At 46.8% G+C, this 18,852-nt stretch overlaps 1 protein-coding gene across 2 annotated transcripts; it reads right to left on the reverse strand.

Moving 5' to 3' along the window:
* Positions 1–558: 558 nt before the first annotated feature.
* On the reverse strand, positions 559–18,825 carry LOC310836486 (glutamine synthetase-like). Of its 2 annotated transcripts, none has more exons than XM_083721855.1 (7): positions 18,607–18,825; positions 9,062–9,236; positions 6,596–6,757; positions 6,328–6,474; positions 3,705–3,832; positions 3,063–3,262; positions 559–1,393 (listed from the first exon to the last, which is right to left on the reverse strand). In XM_083721855.1, the coding sequence occupies exons 2-7, from the start codon at positions 9,225–9,227 to the stop codon at positions 1,042–1,044; spliced, it is 1,155 nt and encodes a 384-aa protein (XP_083577981.1). In that variant the 5' UTR covers positions 9,228–9,236; positions 18,607–18,825; the 3' UTR covers positions 559–1,041. The 2 variants fall into 2 exon arrangements, with proteins under 2 accessions (XP_083577981.1, XP_083577980.1); XM_083721854.1 differs by lacking the exon at positions 18,607–18,825 and adding an exon at positions 14,674–14,889.
* Positions 18,826–18,852: the final 27 nt, after the last annotated feature.

Raw genomic sequence — 18,852 nt, forward strand, 5'->3', positions numbered from 1 at the left:
GTAACTTGGCTTCTCGCAGCGAGGGAACCACCAGAAGGCTTCGGCACTGGACCTCAGTGTCCGGGCAGAATGATGGGGGTGGAGACGCTAACATATCTCCCAGGGTTGTGGTTTGTTATATGCGAGTGTGAGGGAGAATATGCTTCCCCAATTCAATTCTTGGCTGCAGCAGCAAGCTTAGTTGTTGACTGCCAGTCAACTTCACAGGGTACAGAAGGGTTTCTTTTGTTTGGTTTTTTTGCCTGAGGGCTGCATTCCCTTTCTGGCTACATGCCAGGGGTGGGCGGGGTCAGAGGCAAAAGTGGGTGGAACAACAAATCTAAGTTTTGCCTATGTCCAGAGGCTAGCTTCTGCACACAATCAGAGACCCCTCTGTCCTCCACCCGCACCAGCACCAGGCACGATAAGGTTTTAAGGACACATTCCAGCCTGGCAAATGCACCCAGGGTGCAAGGCCAGGGAATGGGAGACTGCACCTCTGCAATTGTGGGGGATGTTGTTCCAAATGATTTGGCTCAAGGATGCACGAACCGAATAAACACTGGGGCCGACAGCAGCTAAGATCTTGCACTTTATTATTTCATTGTAGTGGAGACAGAAAAAGGGTGGGAGGAGTGTAGAAATTTATACAAAACTTGATCTTCCCACTTAACAAAGTCAATTTAAACAAAGTAACAAGCCCAACCATAAAGCAAGGCTGGGGAGCATGCAGGCCCTTCAGATACCACTAGACTACAATTCCCATCATCCAGGAGCGCTGGCCCTGCTGGCGGGAATGAGAGCCCAACAACCACTGGAGGGCCACAAGTTTCCCCCACCCTTACTTCAAAAGCCCACATTATGATCTAAAACAACAACAACAACCAGGGAACTCGTTAAGCCCACTAGGAAAATAATTTCTCTCTCCTAAAAATATATATGTATACATATAGAAATATGTTCTATAAGTCAACATGTCACGATGCGAGGAGTTCCAAAGATGTCAGCCATTTACTAACTCCTACGGGACAACACTTTAGGGAGTGAGGGGGGCATGGGGGCTTAGTCTTTGGTGGCCTCGCTCTGCAACCGCTCCTCATTGCTATAAACCTCGGGCTCGTCCCCGGACTCATTGAGGAGGACAGTTCTCACAATGGCCTCCGTAACGGCATATGGGTCGCAGTTGGCAGAGGGGCGGCGGTCCTCAAAGTACCCGCAGCCATCCTGCCCAACTTGGCGGGGGATCCTGATGCTGGCCCCACGGTTGGCAATGCCGGCCGAGAACTCGAAGATGTTGGAGGTCTCATGTTGGCCCGTCAGCCTCCGGGAGTTGTCCTGGCCCCCGCGAGGGTCGTACATGCGGATGTGGTACTTGTGGCGTTTGCTCAGCTTGTCTATGGCAGCTTCAATGAACCTGAAGAGGAGAGGCAGAAAAAAATATATGTGTTGAGGAACTGCAGGCACACCAAGGAAAAATAAGCAAAAAAAGTATTGGGGGCGACTGTGATGGCGGGGCAGAGACAGTGCATTTCTGGAGAGCAGGACAACCACAGACTCAAGAGCCAGATGGAGCACATTAGAAAAGCAAGACAAAGAGTATTTACGTTCAGGAAAACTTCTTGAAATTATGGCATAGATGGCATCACACTCTCCTCTGCAAATGTCAAAAATGGTGTGTGTGTGTGTGTGTGTGTGTGTGTGTGTGTGTGAGAGAGAGAGAGAGAGAGAGAGAGAGAGAGAGAGAGAGAGAGAGAGATTTTGTATACAGTGGTCCCTCGGGTTACATACACTTCAGGTTACAGGCTCCGTTAACCCAGAACTTCAGGATGAGAACAGAAATCATACTCTGGCAGCGTGGCGGCAGCACCCATCAGGTTAAGAACAGTTTCAGGTTAAGAATGGACCTCCGGAATGAATTAAGTTCTTAACCTGAGGTACCACTGTATATAATTTAAGATGGGAATATGTTGGTAGAAGATTTCTGGAAACCTATTCTGACAGTGACCATAATTTTTACAAAAGCAAACCACCGATCACTGTCCAAAATTAGTGCTTCTGAATATTTCTGATTGTACAAATGGTAGATAGTATCAAAAGAATTGATACTATGTATGATCTTGGCAAACTTGAATTGTAACTGGAACTCAACAGAAATCTTTTATTATATTAATTTATGTATTTCCCCTGAAAGGGACAGCACCAAAACTTACACTGGAAGCTTGGTGGCACTCCCTCTGCAATATAGTTTTAATGGGGAAAATTACACATGATTTGAGGAGCAGGAGCCTCCAGACACTTTTTGCACAATTTGGCATTTTTTCATTATATAGGCGCAAGCGGAATCACCACCTCCAAGGCAGCCCGTGCTACAAGCCTGGCAAATACAGAACCACACCTGACAGTCAAATAGCCAGAGGTGGCTTACACTGTCTTGCCACCTGAGGCAAAATGGGAAAGCGCCACCTTCTGGGCACTCCCGCTAGCCCCCCACCACTTCAGCCATACTCCAGAATGCCCCCCACCCCCTGCTTGCCAAGAGGTCTGGCATTCTGCTTGGCGTCGCCACTCATCTTCTCTGCCCTAGGGGAGCGAGAGGACGGCAGCAGTGGAAAGGATCGAGTGGGTGGGCTACAGCAAAAACACCGGGGCAATAATAATAATAATAATAATAATAATAATAATAATAATAATAGTAATAATTTATTATTTATACCCCACCCATCTGGCTGTGCTTCCCCAGTCACTCTGGCTGACTTTCAACAAAATATTTAAATACAGTAATGCATCAGACATTAAAAGCTTCCCTAAACAAGGCTGCATTCAGATGTCTTCTAAAGGTCTGGTAGTTGTTGTTCTCTTTGACATCTAGTGGGAGGGTGTTCCACAGGGCGGGTGCCACTACCGAGAAGGCCCTCTGCCTTGTTCCGTGTAACTTGGCTTCTCGCAGCGAGCGAACCGCCAGAAGGTAAACAACTTAAGCAAGCAAACAGAGATATTGCTGCAGTGTTTTGGAGAGACTCCAGCTCCACCCACAGACCCTCAAATGACCCACTCGAGTGCCCTAGATGGGAAAGTCCACTCACTTGATACCCCCTTTCTGCCTTGTTTCTTTCGTGCTGACATTGGTGTGGCACCCAGCGCCATTCCAGTTGCCGGTTATTGGTTTTGGATCCAAAGTGGCAATGACCCCAAAGTCTTCGCAGACCCGATGCAAAATGTATCTCGCCATCCACAGGTGGTCACCCATCTCAATACCTTCGCAAGGCCCCACCTGGAATTCCCACTGGAGGTAGAAAGAGATGCTGTTACTGTTAGTGCAAAAAGAAACCTTCAAGGTTGCCAAACACACTCTGCCAGGGCAGAGGCACCCCCAAGAGGGCTGGAGCAGGTGGCAGATCAAAGCTTCAGGCTGGGAAGTCAGAGCAATAAGGGGAAGCAATAAGCTGTAGTAAGAGCCAGCAACTGGCAGACCACATTTAGTGGGCATATCCAGCTCCTGATCCACCCTCTGTACAGGAACACAGGGAACGCACACTTCCTCATCACAGGGATGCAGGAAACCGCCTTACACTGAATCAGACAACTGGCCCATCTAGTTCAGTCTTGTCTACACTGACCAGCAGCAGCTTCCTGTCTCACCCAGGCCCACCTGGAGATGCAATTGGGGTTGAATCTGGGACTCCTGCATGCAAAACATATGCCCCATAGGTCCTCTTTCTACATACCTGAGAAGGCATGACTTCAGCATTGGTGCCACAGATCTCCACACCAGCATAAATGCAGGCCCTGTAATGGGTCTCCACTATGTCACGCCCGTACACCTTGTCGGCCCCAACGCCACAATAATAAGGTCCTAGGAAAGAAAAAGCACATGACACATACAATTAGCCTGCTGCTTTGTTAGGAGATATGTGCATATCGAACAGGAGGTGCCATCTTAGGAAACAACTGCATAAGAAACAAAGACAGAGAGACAGAGACAAGGGAATGTCTCCCCTAAGTTGGAAAAACCGCCATTGGGATCTATCTCCTCTTCCTTACACACAGTCTTCACCTGTTAAAATGTTAGGTCCATCCTTTGCTTTTTTTAAAAGAAAAAGAAAAAAAGGTGCCAGTACTTAACATGAATTTGTTATAGAAAGTGCTGTATTGAGTACCCTTGAGTACCTCCAGGAAAAAAACATTGGGTCCCAGCACTTGCCAAGATTTATTTATAACATAGCAAGTAACACCTCCAGACTTTACCTCTGTTTATAGCTGTGACCCTTTTGATTTTTTGGACTACAACTCCCATCATTCCTGACCATTGGCCAAGCTGGCCAGGGCTGGTGGTAGAAAGTGTTTGACAATATATGGAGGGCCAGAGGGGCCCCGCCACTTATCTCTATATAATAAAAACGTAAGGTTCCCCCAGTGGAGGATTTGAGGCACCGTGTCGCAATCTGGATTTGCGTGAAGTCAGGGCAGGAGGAGTGGAGCAAAAGCGAAGGCAGACTACAACAGAACAGCAGTGGCAAAGGCATGGGAGAAAGGGAGGTGCACTGAGAAGGGGGAAAGCAGTGACAGAAACATGTTGAGGGGGCTGGCTGAGGGCAGGCTTAATTTGGTAGGGTAGTGCCCTACTTGCCCTAACAAAGCCGCCTCCACTGGTTGCCCCAGTTCAGAGACTTGCTTGCAAGGCGCATGGCAAGGGCAGAACACTCTTTGCTGAAAGGGCCTGGATGCACCTTTCAGTAATCCCTCACACGAAGGAGGATTTCGCAACCAAACCGGTTAGCGAGTGGAAACTTTTGTGCAATGCCCGGTCAGGGAGGGAAAGGTCAGATGATTTGCAAGATACACAATGCACAGATGGCAACTGCAAGGCAGCATGCATATCTGTTTGTGTGTGTGTGCGTATGTATGTGTATTGCTTGCATCAGCAAGACAGTACTTGATCACATGATTATTCTGAGGCCCTTATCTGTGATTCAGCAGCAGGGACCCATCAATTCATCGCAGAGTTGGGGAACATTTCTTAGACAACGCCCACATTCCCTCCTGAAGGAACCTTCTGGGAGCCACCTGCCAGTGGTAGGAGCCAAAAGCCAAAAGTGGGTGAAGCAACAAGTGTTAACTGACTCACATCTCTTCCATCATCCATCCTGGCAAACAGAAAACCAGGGAGAGGCTTGGACAGTGCATTTGGTCCCACAGGGCAGGAACATAGAAACGTGGGAAGCTGCCTCGTACAGGTTAGATCTTTGGTCCATCTAACTTATTATTGTCTGCAGTGACTGCAAGCGGCTCTGCAGGTTTTGAGTCAGGGACGGTTTCCCACCCCTACCTGTAGATGCCAGGGACTGAACCTGAGACCTTCTGCATGCAAAGCAGGTGAACTACCACCAATGTTTTTCATCTCCGAGTTATATAGGATCTTGGCAGGCAACCATCTTGACTTATGGCATAACAAACATCTACCAAAACCTTTAGGGGAAAGGGGACTATTTGTGAATTCTCCTGCTAGCAACAGGCAGAGGTTCAAAGACTGATCTCCCCTGCCCACCGTCAGAAAACCCCACCCTTGCTGCAATGGCATTTTCACCAAGCTTGGCAAAGCAGCATCTTTTGTCTGTAGCTCTGCCACTTCCTTCCCTCCTCCTCACCATACTAATTAAATTAGGCCAAGAACAACATGAAAGGTTCTTTTTCCTCCTCCCTTTCCCCATCCCTTTTTACTTTTGTGCCAGGCCTTTTAGATAGTTAAGCCTGAAGGCAGGAAGGGTGAAATGAAATTTGGAAGCCTTATTTGACTGAAGAGCAGGTCAGGATGCTTCAAAAAAATTAATCAAGTAGTCAAAGGGGGTTAAGCCACAGAGCCTAGGACTTGCCGATCAGAAGGTTGGCAGTTTGAATCCCTGCGACAGGGTGAGCTCCCGTTGCTCAGTCCCTGCTCCTGCCAACCTAGCAGTTTGAAAGCACGTCAAAGTGCAAGTAGATAAATAGGTACCGCTCCGGCGGGAAGGTAAACGCCGTTTCCATGCGCTGTTCTGGTTCACCAGAAGCAGCTTAGTCTTCCTGGCCCTATGACCCGGAAGCTGTACGCTGGCTCCCTTGGCCAATTAAGCGAGATGAGCGCCGCAACCGCAGAGTCGGTCACGACTGGACTTAATGGTCAGGGGTCCCTTTACGTTTACCTAGTCCAAGGGCAATTTACAGGATGCCCCTCATTCTTGCAGTATATATGTAATACAACATTAAAGCCAAAGAGTCTTGCGGTATATCTGATACGGTGCCAGCCAGAAGGCACGTCCTCTCATACCCCTAGCTGCATCCATCCATTTCAGCTGAAAGCCTTATTCTTCTTACCCTGTGGGCCTGGAAACCCATTCTTAGGCCAGCCGTATGGGTGCCCATCGACACCTAGCAAAGTGTATTCTTGCTCCATCCCAAACCAAGGCTGGCTCTCTTTGACCATGTCCATGATTATCTTGCAGCTGCTCCTCAGATTGGTTTCTGCAAGGAAGAAAAGTTATGTCAACACGGAATTTTGCTTCAAGCCCAAGGTTTGCAGGTGTGCAAAGGCTATTATTGGTTGTCCTACTTGGAGGGCACAGAACACTGAATAAGACCTCACCTGCCCGCTTCCGGTTGTATTTCAGAACCTCACATAAGACAAGCTTGTTGGGGTCAAGGGTAAAAGGGTCTCTGAATATCTTAACGGGGATCAAGAACATGTCACTGTTGGAGCCTTCAGACTGGCCTGTGCTGGATCCGTCGAAGTTCCATTCTGGGAGATCTGCAGGAGGGATTGAAATAAAGGTGTTTTAGGTATCACTCCACTGAATCCAGACCTATTAGAGGCTGGCAGGGGGGAAATCCTTGGTGAGAATAAGGGCCATAGCTCAGAGGTAGAGCACCTGCTTTACATGCAGAAGAACCCAGGTTCAATCCCTGGCATCTCCAGGTAGGACAAGGGGAGACACCCTGCTTTTGTCCCAGGTGTGGAAATATCCTGGAGAGTCGCTTCCAGTGAGCAGCAATAATACTCAGGTACGTGAACCCATAGATCAGGCATAGGCAAACTCCGCCTTCCAATGATTTTGGCCTACAACTCCCATCATCCCTAGCTAACAGGACCAGTGGTCAGAGATGATGGGAGTTGTGTCTCAAAACATCTGGAGGGCCGAGTTTGCCTATGCATGCCATAGACAGATCCTGCATTTATTTATTTATTTAACTAACTTATTAATTAATCAACTCCTTGGAGTGGGCAGTTTATATATACGTAAACTAAAACCCCTAAGCGGTTTGCATAGAACAAAAAGAAAAGACACTTAAGGGAGTAAAAAAAATTTAAAAAACAGAAAAACTATTCTCTAACAGAAAAGCAGAAACATTTATCAAAATGTAAATAAAACTAGCAGGTTTTTTTTTTTTAAAAAAACACACATTTATGCTTAATTAGATGTCTGGGGAGCCTGACTTAAGCAAGCTGGCCAGTTTTTAGTAGGTTCCAAGAATAACACATTAAAGGCACCCTGCATAATAACAAGAGGCAGTGAGTTCCAGAGAGGAGGTGCTTCTGCACTAAAAGATGCAACACACTGTCAGCGCACAGCAAACAGTATGTGGCATTAGGTGGTATAAGGCAGCTTTCTCGGTTCAATTCAGACCATCGGCTGGGAAAACTGGACCTGGTCAGCAACACAGATCCTTATCTCCCCTACCTGCTGTGGCCCAAATCTGACGGAACAGCATAGGTCACTTTGCAAGGGGCCTGTAAAGAGCCCTGCCTTGCACTCCGGAGCCCTGAAAAACCAGCTGATCATCCAGTCTTCTAAGCATGATGCTTAGGAAGGGGCTTGAAAAGACCCATTCGCTGTGACCTGAAGTCCCGATGATCAACAGTTCAGCGGCACTTTAGAAGCCCATTTTGGGCCAACTCAGCTACCTTTCCACACCTCAGGCATCAGAGGGAAGGGCTTCAGCTCAGAGGGAAGGTTGAACATCTGTCTTGCACACAGAAGGCCCCAGGTTCCATTCCTGGGATGTCTAGGAAGAGTTGGGAATGTTCTGGAGAGCTGCTGCAAATCAGTGTAAAAAAAAACTAAACTACATTGACCAGTGCCTTGATACACTACAAGTAAATCTCATATGTTCCTATGACGTCAGGTGGATGAGACCTTGCCAAATATGTGAGGACTTGTAGGCCTCATTAAGCCTGCAGTCTAGAGGTTCCTCACACATGATTAAATGAACAGGTTATTCACCTTGGGGTGACATTTCCCTGTAAAAAAGCCTAACAGATAACCCTCCTTAAGATGCACAAGAGGGCATCAAAAGGAACCCAGCCCTGCTTCTTCCACTTCCTGTAATCAAAGCCTGGCCGGTTCATTCATGTACCTGTCGCTGAGGATTTGCATAGGCCAAGTGGCATCCACATTAACTGCAGCCCAACCTGCAGTTGAGAATCCCCAAAAGGAACTAAAAAGTCGCTTCCAATTACATTGGCAAACATTTCAGGAAGCAAAGTAGAAAATAATAATAATAATAATAATTAAGCCAGGTGTCTGGAAACCTGCCTATTTAAAAAGGATTCTGCAAGTTTCTAGCTCCTAACACTAGATTGCTACCTGGGTGTGACTATGCTGGGAGTCGACAGATCCAAAGCTGGACTGTAAACAGGTAGAGAGAACAGAGGAAGCCACACTGCACAAGGTGTTGGAACGACTTTTAACCACAAGCAGAGCCACCAAAGAGAGCAGGAATAAGGGAACCTCAGGCCCAGAGGTTGAATGTGGCCCTCAAAGCCTTTCTATCTGGCCCTCGGGACTCTCCAAACCACACCTCCTACTGGCTCTGCTTTGCACCATTCACTGAGTGTTTTTGCCTTGGTGGGATGCGTCCTTGCCCTTTGCTGTGCAGAAACTAGATTACACTACAGAGGTGACATGTAACACCCAAAATTCTGCCCATTTTTGCCCCTCGCTCCTCCTGCCACTTGCATGTGGCCTCCTGAAAGGTTCTCCAGAGGGGAACTGAAAGAAAAGGTCCCTTGCCCCTGCAAGAGAGGATGAAAGCAACCACCACCCAGCCTTACCTTCAATGGTCTTTGGTTCCTGGCTCAGTGTTCTGGTTTTACAGCGAAGGCCTTCGCCAGTTCCATCGATCCAGATGTATGTGACCAGCACCTTGTCTCCCAGGGGCAGCTTCATGTACTGGTCCCTGACCACCTTGTTCAGCTTGGAACTGTGTGACACAGACATGGTGGCAACCTAGGGAAGAGAGGAAGGAAGATGTTTTAGATCCCCTTCAAACTCTGGGTGGGAGTTTCAGAGCTCATCTGCTGGGGTAAATGACCAAACCTTCCTTGTGCTGCTAGGTGAACAAAGCGATAATAAGGCTTGCTTATAGTGGACAATATTGAGATAGATGAACCAACGGTTTGGATAAGGCAGCTCCCTGTATTCCTAGACAAATGAAAGCATCACCAAGCTTGCACAACTGGTCTCTTCCCCTCAACATCTCCTTTCCCAGCCTCACTCTTCATTAAGCAGCTGGAACCTCAGCAGTCTTCCCTGAAAGAGGTGAAGGAGATAGATGCTTTGGAGGAGGGGGTGTTTAGTATGATTGGATTAACCACACCCCAGGCATAAGAGCGTGGCTGCAGGGGCTCAGATCAGAGGTGGAATGAATAGGATTGTTATCTCAAACATCTCACAGCTGAGAAGGAGTTATCGGCTGTGAATCAACCCCACCCCTACTAGCTAGCCTGCTCTAGGGCAATGCAAGATTGATTTGCGGGCAGGGGGGACAATGAAAGAGATATCAGACAGGTCCATTTTTTACAGTGGTTGAAGATTGGGTTAATACAAGCTGGTAACTTTTGGAAGGAGAATTATATAACAGACTCTTCCTGGGAGGGCCCCCCCCCGTCTCTTTCCTCCCCCACCCAAAAAACCTTCCCCATTTACTCATGAAATTCCACATAGTGCTAATAAGCAGTAATATCAAAAAGTTTCCACAACTGCACTCTGCATGCACACAGAATTTTAATTTTTAAAATTAAGCAATGTAAGTATCCACAGTTTCAGTTTCACTTGGGGGGGTGGAGACCTCTGACCCTCCAGATCTTGGGTGCCAACTCCCACCAGTGGCTCACCCAGCGTGAACAATAGTGAGGGATGATGTGAGTTGTTGTCCAACAACCTATGAAGGGCTATAGGTTCCTTCCATCCCTGGATAAGAGTACAAATTGGCACCTGGAGACTGGGAAGAGGAGGGAAGCTGATGCCGGTGCATTAAAATGGATAAAGAGCTTAATCAAAACAAGAAATAAGTCTGCATCCCTGCACTAAACCGAACTGGGAGAAGGTGGCAGCTATGCTTCTTAAAGTATTGGTTTGGCTTCCTAAACAAGTTTTCAGCCTAAAGTTTTTTTTTCTCCTAGAGCAGTCAGTAGAGATCCAGGAACTTGCCAACAGCCACTAAGATAACACCCAGCAAGGAAGTAGGAAAACAAACACTGGAATTTGTAGGCCAATTTAACTCTGGAGGAAGAAGCAGAGCCCACCTTAAGGTGACACTAGGCAAATATCTTTCTTTTTTTCAATCTAATTTTTTGGGGGGTTTTCAAAAATTAACAGACATACAACTTACAAAAAGACAAATCACCTACATTTCTAATACTGTACAAACGTCTGGCTTCCCTCCCCTCCCCTTTGTGGTTTTTTGTTTTGTTTTACTTTTTATACTGCATTTTCCACATTAACGGTAAAGGGACCCCTGACCATTAGGTCCAGTTGCGGCTGACTCTGGGGTTGAGGCGCTCATCTAGCTTTACTGGCCGAGGGAGCCGGCGTACAGCTTCCGGGTCATGTGGCCAGCATGACTAAGCTGCTTCTGGCGAACCAGAGCAGCGCATGGAAACACCGTTTACCTTCCTGCTGGGGCAGTACCTATTTATCTACTTGCTCTTTGATGTGCTTTCAAACTGCTAGGTTGGCAGGAGCAGGGACCGAGCAACGGGAGCTCACCCCGTCGGACGGGGTGATTCAAACCGCCGACCTTCTGATCGGCAAACCTTAGGTTCTGTGGTTTAGACCACAGCGCTACCCGCGTCCCTATTTTCCACATTACTCCATCTTTAAAATATTCTGTAGTTTCTCTTAGTAATATGTTTAACTTGTTTTACATTAACCCTGTTAATGAACTTATTTGCATACATGACTTTTTCCCATATTCCACAATTTCCCCCCAATCTTTAATAACTCCCCCCCCCCTTCTCGGTTTCTTATTACACCCGTTACCCTTGCCATTTAAGCACAATCCCATTAATTTAATTAGCCACTCTTCCTTGGTTGCTACTACATCTTCTTTTCACCTCTGGGCAAAATATATATCTTAGGGCCGACTGAACTTATGTTGCAAAGCAGGCAAAGAAGATGTTAAGAGAATGGAGGCAGTGAAAGATGAAGATTTTTTTTATGGGGCATAGCAAAAAATCACACCCATCGACTTCTCACTCTGCCCCCTCCTCCATCCGTTAAACAGAAATAATGGGGGCTTTTAAGGCTGAAAATTTGAATGGGGAAGCTGTGCCGCCCCCCCCCCCCCCGTTGGGCTCCAACTCCCACCAGCACTGGCTAAAATGACCAATGGTCAGGGGATGAAGAGAGCTGTCATCCAACTACATCCAAGATGCTGCAATCCTGAGGTAAATAATTTAGGATTCTTGTTACCTTAAAAACCAAGTGCACCCCCACAGACTAAACCAGTGCCTTAAGGTCAGCCTTTGAGGCTTTCTGCCCTTTGCACAACATTCCAGGGCCTTGAGGCAGAACAAGCCATACAGTGGTACCTCGGGTTAAGTACTTAATTCGTTCCGGAGGTCCGTACTTAACCTGAAACTGTTCTTAACCTGAAGCACCACTTTAGCTAATGGGGCTTCCTGCTGCCGCTGCGCCGCCAGAGCACAACTTCTGTTCGCATCCTGAAGCAAAGTTCCTAACCTGAGGTAATACCTCTGGGTTAGCGGAGTCTGTAACCTGAAGCGTCTGTAACCTGAAGCATATGTAACTGTACAGTGGTACCTCAGGTTACAGATTCCGCTAACCTATAAATAATACCTTGGATTAAGAACTTTACCTCAGGATGAGAGCAGAAATCGTGCAGCGGCAGCGCGGCAGCAGCAAGAGGCCCCATTAGCTAAAGTGGTACCTCAGGTAAAGAACAGTTTCAGATTAAAAATGGACCTCCGGAACGAATTAAGTTCTTAACCCGAGGTACCACTGTAGTGGAGGCTCCCTCTCTGGGCTTCTTCCAACACTCCAAGCAACAAAGCCATTTCCCTTCTAGTGTTCTAGCATTCTGAGAAAATGTGAGAAAAGTAATAATGCAGGGGCTACAGGTCTCTTTCCCTTGCTTCACCTGTGCAGCAGAAAAAAAGCAAGATGTCTTTGCACTCCTTATGTGCCTCTGTGTAGCAGCTGCTGGAAGTCACGAGTGGGGGGGGGGGAGTTGCTGTTGGCTTGGGGCCTAATTGCAGGCTTCCTATTGGGGCATCTGAGAACAAGGAGCTGGACTAGAGGGGCCTTTTGTTCAACCCAGCAGTCAGGCTCTTCTTGATGATTAGCTATTTCAATTTATCTATCATTCACCCTGTTGAAAGTTTTCAAAATATTTGTAATTTTACCATGTTTATGGCCATGTTTTAAAGTTGTTGGCTTTTGGGGGGGGGGGGTTTGAGGCCTTCCTTTACGACCCTATAAAAGGGGGGTTTCTGGATTGTTTTCGTTTTGATTTTTATTATGTATTTTGTGTTTTTTATATTGCAAATTTATGTTGTCAACTGTCCCGAAATCTACAGATATAGGACTGTATACAAAGCTAAATAAAGAAATCATAACCAAATAATAGTAACAAAAGATTATACACTTTAAAAATTAGCAGAGATGGAGTGGTATTTAAATTTGTTGCGCCCATTCATTTCAACAAGTCAATTCTGAATTAAGATTGACATTTTATACAACCCACAATATCATTTTCATGATGGTAGAATTGCTTACCACTCTCTCCAGGGAAATCAGGGGTTGATTAATTTTTACATATTTTCAAAAAGGTATTTAAAGAGTAATTTATCTTTTGTATTCAATGGTTATTCATCCGGCTTTTCTCTTTCCTGGCACTTAAAACCTATTCCCAGAGGCATTCAAATAGGCTAACAGTTTGTGTTGATGACATGGTGGAATTTAGTTTGTATAATTTTTTAAAAAACACTCATTTAAGTGGTGATTTTATTCAACCATTGTTCTACATTAAGTTTTAAATATGCATCAAATACAGATTCTGGTGCAACAGAACACCTTGGCGGAAGACAGAGTGCACAGAAATGCTGTTTACCTTCCCGCCGGAGTGGTACCTATTTATCTACTTGCACTTTTTGGTGTGCTTTCGAACTGCTAGGTTGGCAGGAGCTGGGACCGGCAAGCCCAAGAGGCTCAGTGGTTTAGACTACAGTGCCACCCACATCCCAGGTAATATTTTAAAGAAACTACAAATAAATTTCTAATAACTTTTTTTTTAAATCAACATCCAGCCTGATAAAAGAGTCTTACTGAATTCAAAATCTCACTCACTGCTGTTATGATAAATTACATTAATTCATAGCTTTTCACAAGATGCCTGAGTGACTTACAAAACGTGCCCCCTCCAACCTCTCACTACCAAGGAAATATAATAAGCAAATAGACAGGGAACCTACCCAAGGGACACTGACACAAAACCCCACACATAACACTGAGTAAAATAATATAGGTTTTACCACCACCCCTCCCCCCTTTTCTTCTCCAGTCTTATACTGCATATAACACTAATGTCTCTCCACAAATGTAATTGATCTGTAGAAAACAACATGAAAACAATCCATGTACAGTACTTTTGTAAACTAATAAGTTCTTTTTTAATTTTAATTTTTTTTAAAGCATGCCCCCTCATGAAACCCACTAAAGGGCCAATACAACCACTAATAACACCAGTAAATGTAAATACGTTAAATACGTTTTGAGTTTTTCACGCTCAGCTTCCTTTTGAAAAAGGCCCCAGGGCTGGTCAATCACCAGCCGGCAGCGCCACGCAGCTGCAGAAAATGCCGGCGCGATTTTCGCCTACATTCCCGAGAACTACAACTTCAAGCCCGAGAAGAACTTGGCTGGACACAAAAGCAAAAGTCTTGTTGAACGGCAACCCCCTGGGTGCTTTTACGCGGGGGCGCCCCAAGCGATTTCAGTGGGGGCTACTCGGAAGAAAGCAACTCGACGCCCCCTAAACCGCGCCACTCAAGAGTCAAGAGCCCTCGTGGGTCAGAAGTTGGGCGAAAACCGTGCATTCCCCCCCCCCCGGGAAGTGGGTCGAGCCCTGTGCGAGCGCGTGCGTAACCTCGACGCATGGGTAGGAGAGAAATGGAAGAAGTCCCTCTAAAAAGGAGAGAGAGAACCCCGATCTCATCTCCTTTGCGCGTTCACCCCCAATAACCTCTCCATCCGGCGGAACGCGGCTCTGGGGCTGCGGCGCCCGCGAGGCTTTACTCGGAAACAATATACGGATTCACTCCGGGACTTGACTTCCGAGTTGCGGCGCTTTTCGGAAGGGGGTCGTGGGGAACGCGGCCGGCGGGAGCGCACGGGGGCGCCTGCCCGGTGGCGGCGCACTTACCTCCGGCTGTGGGGGCGTCTCTGGCGCGCTCGGATGGTTTCAAAAGCGCGATCCCAACCCACAAGCTTCGCGGAGCAGCTGCACCTTTACCGGCTCCTGCCGACCTTTCTTATAGCCGCCCCCTGCGGACCAGAGGCCGGAGGCGGAGCGAGGGGCGGGGAAGAGGGCGGGCGCCCCCAAACCAGTGTGGGTGCGGCGCTGGAAATACTGTTTTCATGGGCGAAGGCTATCAGCGGCAAAGACGCAGGTTGCTTACTGCTAGTGTCAGAGCCTTTGTGTGCGCGCCTCAATGCCAGTTGGTGGGAATCGCCAGTACTTTCTAATTATTATTAATATTTATTCGTTGCGGTTATCGCTCGCTTTTCCTCCAAAGAACCTCAAGGTGGCGCACGCGATTTCCCCAATTGTCCCAACAAGCCTGTAAGGCAGTGACTGGCCCCAGTTTACCCTGTGAGCCTCATTGAGGAGGGGAGTTCAAACCCTGGTCTCTTCCAAGTCTCCAACAACAGTCAAAGGTATCTTTTTGGCCACTGTGAGAACAGGATGCTGGAAGAGAGAAGCCTTTTGCCTGGTCCAGCCTGACTCTTCCCCCAAGCTGTAGCCAATGCTAGTCCTGCACAGAGTAGACCCACTCACTAACGTAGGTACATTGATTTCAATAGGCTGACTGAGTAAAACTTAGTTGGATACAGCCGTATGTTTTTAAACAAATCCTTAGGACAGTGAGGGGAAAACATACAGTATTGTAGGGTTGGAAAGGATTCAGGAAATGGGCAGCCGAAATGAAGAAAGGCTGCAGCGTTTGAGCCCTTTTAGTTTAGAGATAGGGCAAGAAGAGTTAGACATTATAGGAGTCTGCGAAGTAATGCATGGCAGTGGTTGCCAGTTGGTGGTCCGTGGATCCCAGAGGGTCCGCATAATCCACCCAGGGGTTCCATTCACGTAACAAAAACTACCATAGAGATAATCAAAATTTTCAAATGTAGAGGGTCCATGGTTTGGCTTTTGAAGAACAGAGGGTTCACAGTACTTAGCTAATTGGGAATCACTGGTGCACGGCATGGAGAGAGTAGGTAAAGGTAAAGGAACCCCTGACCATTAGGTCCAGTTGTGACCAACTCTGGGGTTGCGGCGCTCATCTCGCTTTATTGGCCGAGGGAGCCGGCGTACAGCCTCCGGGTCATGGGGCCAGCATGACTAAGCCGCTTCTGGCGAACCAGAGCAGTGCATGGAAACACCGTTTACCTTCCCGCCAGAGCGGTACCTATTTATCTACTTGCACTGGCGTGCTTTCGAACTGCTAGGTTGGCAGGATCTGGGACCGAGCAACAGAAGCTCACCCTGTCGTGGGGATTCGAACCGCCGACCTTCGGATCAGCAAGTCCTAGGCTCTGTGGTTTAGACCACAGTGCCACTCGCGTCCCGAAACAGTGGATAGAGTATGCCTCTCTCATAATAGTATAACTTGTGAACATCCAATGACGCTGAGTGTTGGAATACTCTTGCCCAAAGAGGAAAAAGTACTTTTTCATGTGGTGGCCACCAAACTTAGAGGGTTGGACATACTCATGGAGGACAAGTCTATATTCCAGCTTCACTGCCAGTAGCATTGTACCTCCAAATACCAGTTTCTGGGGGGTCACAGGTGGGCAGAGTGCCGTTGAGCTCACTTCCAGCTTGCATGCTTCCTGGTTGGCCACCATGATAACAGCATGCCAGACTAGATGGATCATTGGCCTGATCCACTAGGGCTCTTCTTATGTTCTTGTGACAAGAGAACAGAACCAAAATGAATAGAGGTGCTCATCCAAAATGAATATAAGGTACAAATCCTACTCTTCACCCCACCTGCACCCCAGTAAAAGATGAGCACCACAAATGGCATAAATCACCCTGCAGTGTGATCGAGAGCCAGTGTGGTGTAGTGGTTAAGAGCAGTGGACTCGTAATCTGGTGAACCGGGTTCGATTCCCTGCTCCTCCACATGCAGCTGCTGGGTGACCTTGGGCTAGTCACACTTCCCTGAAGTCTCTCATCCCCACCCACCTCACAGAGTGTTTGTTGCGGGGGAGGAAGGGAAAGGAGAATGTGAGCCGCTTTGAGACTCCTTAGGGTAGTGATAAAGCGGGATATCAAATCCAAACTCTTCTAGGTTAAATACCAAAGTGGAATATATTAGTCTTGTGTCTAAATACTACTAAAGTTGGACTCTGGGGAGAGTGTACTGCAGATAGGAAGACCCCACGGAAAAGGCCTCTTCTTCCATTGCCACCCTCTGCACCTTCTTTTGAGGATATATATGGAAAAGGGCCTTAGATGATGATGGCAGGGTCCAGGTAGCTTAATGAAAGAGCAGGTAAATAAGTTTGGCTACCTGACATCAAAGGCAAAAATCTCCCCCTCCCACAAAACACTGTAATAGTACAGAAGCCAATTCTATGGCCTATGTGGTCCCTTTATGGGACGCTTTTGTAAACCTCATGCCTCTGGTGACATTGCAAAATCTTTTTCTCAGACGCCTTTTGAAACTACCCTCCTGTGTAAGCAACTCTGCTATTCGCTTAGAACTTAAGACCCCCTCCTTAGAGATCCTGATGTGGAGACATGCCTTTAATTATTGGCTGTCCCTTTGGCATAAATTGCCTAATTACCATCTTATTCAGTGCCTTTGGAGAGATGAATTTACCAGCCCATGGGCAACAAAAATCCATTCCAAACTGTTGTCTTATGGAATCTCTCCTTCCGATATACTAAATTTAGATCTAATTACAGCTAAAAAGGTCATCAAACAAAGATTGGAGGAGGTTGATTTGCAACAAAATCTTACTACAGGTGGAGGTACATGTTCCCCGATAAATCAGGGCATTACATCTATGTCCCAGATACCTCGATATCTGTCTACCTTATCGGTTGCGTCGCATAGATTCGCATTTGTTAGAGCCAGATTTAATGTGTTCCCCTCAAATGTGCTGAGCAATAGATTTTCTAATGGTAAAACCTCTGTTTTATGCGCATGTGACAACAAATCAATAGAATCCCTTTATCATATCTTGTTTAATTGTCCTTTATATATTGTTCCCCGATCAAGGATTCTGAGTTCAATCATTTTGGAAACTGTTGCTGAACCACCTGAATTACATCTAGCCTATCTACTCCAGGACATTGACTCTTATAGAACATTACAAGTTGCCAGATTCCTGAATTCAGTTCTTTCATATAAAAGACTTCATGGAATGCTGCATTACTATTAAAAATTTAGTAAACTCTATGCACCATCTTTATATTCAAGGCCACAATACGGTACATCTAGAGATTGTATGTAATGTGAAGGAGATTATGCGTTGAAATATTTTAGTTGATATTTTAGAATGTAAAATGTTATTTTATTTATTGATTGGTTTTACCTTGTGGGCTTATAGCCGAATAAAGTATTATCTATCTACAGAAGCCAATGGGTCATGGGCCAGAATTATCCACTCCAACTGAAAATAGCTGGTTAGTTGAGGATGTGTTGAGGAGTGTACACACCTGACAAGCAGCATCAGCCAATCCTGACTCCCTGATGTGTGCGTACTTAGAGCAGAAATCATAGAAAGGGCAACTTGTGGCCTGATGTCATGCAGATGGTTGTGGTGAGGGGAATGGGGAAAAGGGGTGGCAGAAAGAGACAGGAGGGGGTGCCCTAGCTACTTCTGTTCTTGTCTCTACCCTATTCTGTTTCTGGGTCCATGCACTTTGTGCTCTGGTTATGGCCTCCAAAGGAGTCTATAAGGGGAGTTTGACCCTTATCAGAAGAAAAAGGTTCCCCTCTCCTGACCTATAGGACGCACAATTTCATCTCATTCATACATTATGTTTTAAAAACCCAGCAGCTTGGATGTACAGTCTTCTACTGTAGGAACCAGTCCCCAGGGACTGCATTACTCTACTGACCTGATTTCATTGTGTCTGATGAAAGAGGTGGTTCCCTGCTTAACAAGTAAGTCAATCAACCAGGATTTGATCAGCTTCCCTCATGATGGCTGTTGGGTGGCACTAGGGTGCCCAGGTGAGTTGCCTTCTCCAGGTGTGTGGTTCAGGTGGAGACAGACTGGGGGAAGCTAGAGGGAGGAGGGCAGGAAAGCCATGATGTCATAAAAGGTTTGCTTCCTGGCTCTGGGGTCTAGAGGCAGCCTGGGA

Source organism: Podarcis gaigeae, assembly GCF_964106915.1.
Source record: "Podarcis gaigeae genome assembly, chromosome: Z".
In the NCBI taxonomy this organism is placed as follows: domain Eukaryota; kingdom Metazoa; phylum Chordata; class Lepidosauria; order Squamata; family Lacertidae; genus Podarcis; species Podarcis gaigeae.

What these genes read in the sequence shown, in the direction of transcription:
- LOC310836486 (XM_083721855.1), bottom strand. Translation starts at nt 9,227, where the DNA reads ATGTCTGTGTCACACAGTTCCAAGCTGAACAAGGTGGTCAGGGACCAG. An exon ending in TGGGTTTCCAGGCCCACAGG is followed by an intron (nt 3,833 to 6,327) that starts GTAAGAAGAATA and finishes TTTCTTTCCTAG; the next exon opens with GACCTTATTATTGTGGCGTT. An exon ending in AGGCAGAAAGGGGGTATCAA is followed by an intron (nt 1,394 to 3,062) that starts GTGAGTGGACTT and finishes TCTCCTCTTCAG; the next exon opens with GTTCATTGAAGCTGCCATAG.